The sequence below is a fragment of the Zonotrichia albicollis genome, chromosome Z (genome assembly GCF_047830755.1).
Source record: "Zonotrichia albicollis isolate bZonAlb1 chromosome Z, bZonAlb1.hap1, whole genome shotgun sequence".
In the NCBI taxonomy this organism is placed as follows: Eukaryota; Metazoa; Chordata; class Aves; order Passeriformes; family Passerellidae; genus Zonotrichia; species Zonotrichia albicollis.
The window spans coordinates 76,289,959-76,298,259 of NC_133860.1; the positions used below are offsets into that span (position 1 = coordinate 76,289,959).

At 48.4% G+C, this 8,301-nt stretch overlaps 1 protein-coding gene across 1 annotated transcript; it reads right to left on the reverse strand.

Moving 5' to 3' along the window:
- Positions 1-1,699: 1,699 nt before the first annotated feature.
- LOC141727269 (serine/threonine-protein kinase PAK 3-like) lies at positions 1,700-7,594 on the reverse strand. Its single transcript, XM_074533629.1, has 9 exons — positions 7,508-7,594; positions 6,357-6,522; positions 5,982-6,045; positions 5,239-5,287; positions 4,360-4,472; positions 3,611-3,728; positions 2,663-2,762; positions 2,021-2,217; positions 1,700-1,735 (listed from the first exon to the last, which is right to left on the reverse strand). The coding sequence occupies exons 1-9, from the start codon at positions 7,592-7,594 to the stop codon at positions 1,700-1,702; spliced, it is 930 nt and encodes a 309-aa protein (XP_074389730.1).
- Between the last annotated feature and the right edge of the window lie 707 nt (positions 7,595-8,301).

Here is an 8,301-nt window from a genome sequence, read left to right on the forward strand (position 1 = left end):
AGGGGGCTCATGTGATGCCTTGGACTTGAGTGGAGGAGGAGCCCATCCCTCAGAGCCTGTTTCACCTGCAGCCCCTTCACATTTTACCTGCAGGAGCTCCCTGGCAGACCAGCGCTGCTCCTCGTCTCTCTGCAGGCAGCAGCTCAGGAAGTCACGCAGGCAAGGCGAGAATCGGTTGGGCTGCCGCAGCCGTGGTGCCTCTCCCCTGGCTATCATGATTTTAGTCTGCAGAAAAAGGAGACACCAGGCTCCGCCTGCTGCTTTCCTCTCTGTAACTGCTCTCCCAGATCCCATTGGTTAAGCTTCACTCTGCAGTGTCAGTTTCTGCCCTGGCAGAGACCCAGAGATGACTTTCCTTTACCAACCAAAAACCCAAACTCCGATGCAGCCACAGCTTTTCCACCATCCCACAGATGTTGCCTTGGCAGCTGATTTCATTGACTGAGCTAGTTAGTGGGAACTACATCAGCAAAAGCACATTTCCTTCCCTGAGGATTCATACTAGCTTGAGAGGCTTTTTGGAGGAGAGACTTTCTATACTGACTCTACTATATCCAAGGATTAGTATGTGAAAAGTATCTCTGCAGTGCTTCTTGGTCCCTTAAGCACATCTGCCATAAAACAAAACTCATCAAGCTTTTTGCTTTGTTCTTGAAAACAATGGGAATTGGAAGGAAAGAAAGGAAATCCACCAGGTATTCCTCAGGAAAGGAAACAAACATTTAGAATCTCATATTCAACACAGACACTTTAAGATGCATGCACAAATATATTGTGATGAAAATGTTTGAGCACACAGGTGCCACCTGCAGCTCTGTCTCTCAGCTGCAAGTTTCAGCTTCTTTATGCGGCAAAAGGAAACCTTTTCATGGTCAAATCAGAAAAAGAACTGTCATCCCTATGGTCACTCTCTGCTCATTTGGATGCTCAAGTCAATGCATTAAAGGTGTGCCCATTAGCAGAAAGTGTCGGGTAAGAAATGGGAGGTTTGGCAGGATCTCCATGACCCCAGGCTGTGGCCTGGTCTCCATAAAAATGCCCATCACAATGCTAACAGCTCTGTGCTGGTGGCACTGAAAGAGATGGTGACCAAAGAGGCTTTGTTATTATTCTCTTCAACCCAGAGGAAAATTTCCAAGTCTCAAAATGCAAACACACTCCCTTTGAGTAGAAATAATTGTGGCAGCTTTCTTTCCTTTTCTCACACCACCAGAGGTCACAAAGGAGGTTTTATCCTGTCCCTCTGCAGCTGTGCTCAGCCACTGGCCATGGTGGGGAGCTGGAGTCCTCACTGTCATTAGAACTGTGCAGGCCAGGGATGGCCCTGCTCCGGTGGTAAAGGAACACAGCACCGGTGTCAACTGCCCACGTTGGATCCCAGCCCAGGCACCTGCCTGCAAGCTCATCAACTTGTTAAAGTACCAAGAAACAGCCAAGAGTTTGGCATACAATTCTAACTGCAGTTGGAGAAAAACACATCCTAAACTTATCCAGGCCCACACACATGATAAGCTTATAAGACCCACAGGATTTGGAAAAGACACTACAGTATAGAGGAAATACGATGTGCTGTGGTTCAAAAAGGAAAAAGAAAGCAGAACTACTTGGGCATTGCTTTGTTGGTTGTTTCTTTTTCTCTTTTCCTTTTCCTATAACATTTAAGCTTGGAAGACTCAATGTCCATTTCAAAGGATATTTATCACACATCCAACCTATGCACTGAAAACTTCCTGTCCTTAAGAGACAGAGCACCAACAGGGTTCAAAAAGCAAATGAGAAATGTCAGGCATGGCTGGAGGCCAAAATGGCAGGTTTCTGAACTGGTTAGGTTTCTGAACTGCCACATCCCCTTCTGATGCAACCAAAGCTACAGCAGATGCTGCTGTGCTGCAGGGACATTTTTAGAAGGGGACCTTGGTGGAAGTGGTGCCAGCAAATGGCAATGGGATTTTGTCCAATGGCACACAGAACATGGGACAGGTGAGAAAGACAGTGGGATCAGTGAGTATTTGCACCTTACCAAGACAGGAGTTGCATTCCAGTAAGGAACTTCTTGTTCCATCATTTCGATGCCCACGATTCCCAAAGACCATATGTCCACTTTGGGGCCATGTGGTTGGCCTGTCACCACTTCAGGCGCCAGCCACCCAGCAGCGCCAGCCACGGAGCTCCGTCTGCTCTGCTCAGGGGTGAGCGGAGCAAAGAGGCCAAAGTCAGCTGTGGAGAAAACAACAAACCATGAAAGCCAGCTCCAATTAGGAAACAAAGCAAAAGAATTCCCTACTCTCAGGCTAAGAATGTGCTGTTGAATCTCTTGGAGAACTGTCCACGCTCAATTTCTTTGGGGCTTTAGCCAAGGGAGTATGGAATTGGCCACTTCCAAAAAATCCCAGGTTTCTCAACGCTGCTCACAGCAGTGGACTTTATTCCCCTGAAGCTTTAGATTGTAGCTCCCTCTGTCTGGAAGGGACACACACAGAGCAACGCCACTCTTGACTGCTTGTGGTTCCTTATACCTCTGTGCACGTTGCAACTGTGCCCTCAGCTCACAGCGGGTGTCCCTGCGCTGCCACCAGCACCATTTTTGGGGAGCTGGCTGTCCCTCCAAGCAGCCCCACACCCACATCCCTGGAATGCTGCTCCTGACCAAGAATACACTGACCCAGCTTGACAGAACCATCGGTTCTGAGAAGGATGTTTCTGCTCTTCACATCTTGGTGAATAATGTGGTTCGAGTGCAGAAAATCCAGTCCTTGCAGGCACTGAGAGAGAAAACATAAAGAGGAGAGCAAAAATGAGTGATGTAATTTCATCCCACAAGAAAGACAACAAAGAATCTAAAAGATTCCCTCTCCAGGGGAATGGGCAGTAATGGCAGAACACAGTGCCACTGAGAGGAAGAGCTTGCTGCTCCAACACTTGCAGAGCAGGACCTTTCTGAGGAAAGGCATGTCAGCTTTTGAGAGAGCAATAGCACCTGCTGTTGTAGACTGTCCCCTGCAAACCAGCCAGGATGACTGCTGCTGCCGTGGATGTACTTTTTTCCATGCACAGGACAAAGGAGGGTTTTTGTCAAGAAAGGAAAAGTACTCCCTTTGGTGTGAAGCAGATCATTTTTGGGTGGGAGGCTGCATGACAAAGATTTCCTTGCTGGCCTCAGCACAGGCTGGGAAGTATCACATCAGTCACCTTCCTGAAGCAAAGAGAATTTTGGCTGCACTACTATCCTTTTCCGCTGAGGACTGTGGGAAATGAGTCCTTTTTTGTTTGCTGATCATTTCAAATCCTGCCACCAGCACCTTTGCTTTCACAGGCAAGGAATGCAGTGAATACAGACTCCAGGCAAACGTTTAGAGAGGCAAGGTGGAGAACAGCAAATACAAATACATGAGCCAGAGCGAGAATACAACAGCATGAGAGAAGAGTACTGGCACTGAGTACAGGGAGTGCAGGGGCACTGGCAGGCCTTTCACTTGAGATGCTTTTACGTGCCCATAGCATACCAGCAACACAGAACCAAAGGTTGGCACAGGAAATCACTGCAGGTCTGAGCCCCTGTTTCCCAGACAATCCTGCCCAAGCCTTTGGAAACACAGATGGGATTGCTGACCTCCCGGCTGATGGCTGCTGCCTCATCTTCACACAGGTAGGTCCTGCTGATGATATCGCTCAGGGCGCCTCCGTCCATGTACTCCAGCACGAGGCAGAGTTCCTCACCCACAAGGTAGCTGAAAGAAGGAAATAAGGGCATGGAGATGAACATGATTGGCTAGGTTGTTTTCTTGACTATTCCTGTTTCCAAGTTCATTTGTGACAAAGACAGAATCAAAGGAATAGACGTTCCCTTTCAGCTGTGCATTGTTTTCAGTCTGTGCAGTCTCAAGGAGAAAGGCACAGTTCTAAAAAAAGAGATGTCTTAAATAGCCAGCAAGTGAAAAATGCAATTTAGTAAGAGATAAAAAACCTGTCAGGCATGGTGTTTCTGGAAATAAGCACCTAGTCTTCCTGGCATGCACAGCAATGGCAAAGAGTGGAAACAATCCAAGAAAAATCCATGTTATTTCACCCGGATGTAAAAAGACACTTGAATAAAATCAAGCTCCAAAACAAAGTGGTAGCTGTGAACCTAAAGGCTGTTGATTTAGTAAAATATGACTGATGCAGGTTTCTGAATAATTTTCAAACTATGTGTGTCAGGGAAGACTCATGTAGACAAGATGCACTCTCTTCCTATCCACTGGAGATTAAAAGAGCAATAATAATTAACTTATAATTACAGCTCTGTTTTCTGCCAGTGACTAAAGTGGAATTTTACCTTGCATGTTTGCAATATGTAAACAAACATTCACAACAACTCACCTGTCTAAATACTTGACAAGGTTGAGATTCCTATTCATTTTCATGACCATGAGTTCATTGACTTTTAGTGCCTTCTTCCTCAGTCCTTGAAGATCTATTTTCTTTATGGCCACCTAAAATGACATTGAAAATCAGTAACTTGAGAAGTTGGTGGCACAAGACCACAATGCAATGGAGCAAGTGATTTTGCAATGACACAGCTGAGCTGTGCCAAACTGCCTTGTGATTAGGCACTGCAGTAATTAGGAACTGACATTCCAACAGCCCATTTCTCTGCTCCCTTGGGGGCCAGTTACAGCACACATGGGGCCACTGACATTTTGCCTGGTCCACTTGGTTACAGTGGTGTCTCTGCTACCACCCACAAACCTCTGACCACACTCTCTGCTGCTCTTTCTAGGATTCAGAAGAAGTAATCCATGCCTTAATGCTCTGTGGATACATCTTGGGCTATGGGCTGGGCTTAGGGCTTTTAGGGCACTTGCAGATCTCTCCCTGTGTGCAATTACCAAGTGCAGCACTGCAGGTGGCTAAGGAACTACCAGTAACTTTCCGATGGATTTGCTGGCAGCCAGAATCGAGAATTCAGGACTCTGAAGCTGTAGCCCCAAAGAGCAGGGAGGTGCTCTAAGGCACCACCTTTGTTTTAGCCATGGAGAGCGAGTGAGCGCGTCCTTCTTTGAAAGGAAGCGCTGCCCTGCGTGCCTTCCTTCTAGCAGCTGAGGAGGACAAAGTGCCAAATATATTTTGCAGGCTGGCACTCGTGTGTGCTTGTTGTGCCTTTTCCGCACGGCTCTAGCCAAAGCTCCAGCCACAGCTCACACCAGAGGGGAAAGCCCCTCAAGAGCAGCAGAGTCTGCAGGGGTTGTTGACATTTACCTCTCCTCCTGTGGTGTTGTTGAGTGCTCTGACCACATCTCCAAAATTCCTAGAAACAAAAGAGAAGCAGAGAAAGGAGAAGCCATTTAGATCTTGCAGTGAAAGCCAGCCTACACAGGAGATCTGTGCTGTAAATGCCTAAAACCTGCAGGATGCAGGAGGGCTCTGCCAGAAGGCAGATGATGCATTTTCCTCTCAAGTGCATGGGCACTGGGCCTGTCCCTGAAGTGCTGGAGTTTAGTGCCTCAGCTCCTAAAGACAGCTTCTTCTTTCGTCTTGGATTTCAGTTTCTAAACTGTGCAGTTTCTATCATGACCATGGACTATTTCCTTCAGCAAATTCTTGGAAAGAAATGTTCCTGAGAACTGTTACCTCACAGCCATCAGGGCATAGTTTGCTCTTTCAGGCAAGCAAGATTCTTCCCCTTTTATTAGTGTGGCTGTATGATTTAGAGAGATACAAAAATGCTAAGGAAATTAACACAGAGCTGTTCACAACTGGGTGACAAGGAGACCTTCCAGGTCCTGTTCCTTGATTCAGGCAAGACCTCGGCAGCATGGAAGTGTCTCTGACAATGCCCCTTCTGAGCTCACTCACAAATTCTGTGCAGCATTGATAGATGGGACAATCTATCCCCAGTTTGGGAACATCTTTGCAGCTGGCCTGACTTCATGCTGGATAGACATTCCACCAGAAAAACACCTGGCCTGTGGTTATGTAGAAGTAACTGTGGTTGGACTCACCCGCTGCCAATATGCCCCAATTCAGTGTATTTCATCATAGGATTTTCCTGGTTCACCGTTCTCCCTGAGGGAAACAAAATGCAAGATGATGACTTTAAATCAGAGATCCCAGCTTCCAGGAGATACAAAAGGCACTCCAGTGTCTGGAGCTCTGAGCCCTTTGTGGTCCGCTGGGTAACAACAACAACAACAACCAGGCAGACAGCTCTGCAGCACAGGTGGCCTGCACAGAGACTGATTTTCTACAGCAATTCCTGTGGAGAAATGTCCCTAAATGTCCCCATGACACCAAACTCAGGAGAATCATTTGGTATGGCTATGCTGGCACCTGCACACAATGCACTGTCCCTCAGACAAGAAACACAGCAGACGTACTCAGTAGCTCCAGAGAGTCACCCTCGATCTCCTGTTGCTGAGCAGCAGCTGGGTCAGCGCGGGAGGTGAACAAACTGCCCCGGCTCCACTTCTCAGGTCGGGGAGAAAAGGCTCCTTTAGACAATGCTGCTGCTGCTGCAGGTTTGGTGACAGAGCCCGTGTAGATCTGGGACAAGAAATTGAGTTGATGTCAGAAAGGTGGTTGGCAGAGATCACCCTGAGATCCCCTATTGAAATGTGAGCCTTTAGGGAGGTGCTGTCAGCCACATGCAGGGCTCTTCAGTGGTTTTTTTCTGATGTCCCCTTCGCAAACTGGATGGGTCAAAACCAAAGGCAAGTTTTACTCGGGTTCATGGCCAGATTTGTGTTTGGTTTTCATAGATTTTCAGAAAGACCACTGCCACAATCACCATTCTACTTCCTCTCAAGGATTCCTTTCTCCTTCCAAGGGCTGCAGACACACGTGCAGCTTGCTCAAATGTTCTACCTCCTCCCACTGTGTCCTCTTTTCCTGCACCATCTTAAGGTCATGCTCAACCTGTAGCACTTCTGGTGGGGATGGTACCTGTGCCTCACTCCTAACTTGTGGCTCTCCATTGCCAGACTTTCGCTGGAAGTCTTCGCAGGCTGCCTGGTAAGATGTCAGCACTTGCACCTCAAATCAAACAGAACAAAGCAATCAGACACTACAGCTTGTCCCTGTCAGCCAGGAGTAGGGGACAGACAGCTTATTTTAATCCTCCATCTGAGTCACCACGCTCCACTGTAAAAACACCTCCAGAAACAAGGCTATTCAGGGGCCCAGGAAGTGTCCATCAGAGCAGCTGTGATACACACCACAGCAGGATGGCACTCAGAGGCATGGCCCCACTCCCTGCTGCTCTGCACTGGGAAGGGAAGAAGGAAAGAAACCACCAGTTTGGTGACTGCAGTGGCTGCATCCCTCTTTCACTCACTTGCTTTTCTAGAGCCTGAGGGAGGCGATTAGCTGTCTCTCTGATAATTTTCATGTCTTCCTGAAGCCTCTTCTCCCATGCCTTGATCCTGGTGTGAGCTAGCAGGAGCTCAGCGTTCAGCTGTTCCTTCATGTTCTCTAAAAAACAAGTGAGAGGATGTTTCATGACTGGAGTGGCCGCCACTCTTTCACTTACCTGGTTTTGTTGATCGCCCCTCTGCTGATCGAGATTCTGCTCTTGAATTCTTCTCATGTCATCCTTGTTCCTCCTCTTCACTGCCATAATGGCACTCTGAGCTTTGGGCAGCTCTGCTTGTGGCTCTGCCTTGATGTTCTGTGCACACAAATGCAGAGCAAGCGACTGGGAGCTGCCATCAGGCTCAGCTTTTCCCTCTTGCATCCTCAAAATCACATTGATTCAGCCACTTCTTTCTGCTTCTCTCCCCACATCTGCTTCCAATGTAACCCTCCTGTCCCGGGGCTGATCTCTGCAGATTCCAAGGCTCTGTGGGATTCCTGGCCTCCTCAGTCCCAAGAGCTGTGGTTTATGGCCCTCTTCCTGCCCTTCCCTCTGTGCCCTGGCCAGTCAGGCTTACCTGGCCTTTCTCCTGTGGCTCTTCCACCTGCTGCCTGAGCTGCTCTTCCTGCTCTAGGGCTGGGAACAGCTCTCCATGAGTCTGGCATGGCATCTCAGTTGAAGCAGTCTGCTCCTGCTCTCTCTCTAGAAGCACCTGCACAGAAAGCAAGAGAAGATGGTTTTCAGCTTCCCATAGGACCTTTGTGGGCCAAGACTCCAAGACTGCTGGGCTCACATGTTCCCAAAGCACTGTGCTGCTGCTCTGCTGGGTCATTCTCTGTTTGAGGGGAGGCACAGATTCCAAAGTGACCCTGGCCCTACAATCAGGGGCCATCTGGGAGTGAAGCTGCAAGAGCCTCTCAGGCAGCTGCCAGGGAAGGTGTGGCATTTCTCAAGGGTCTGGTGAGGGCCTC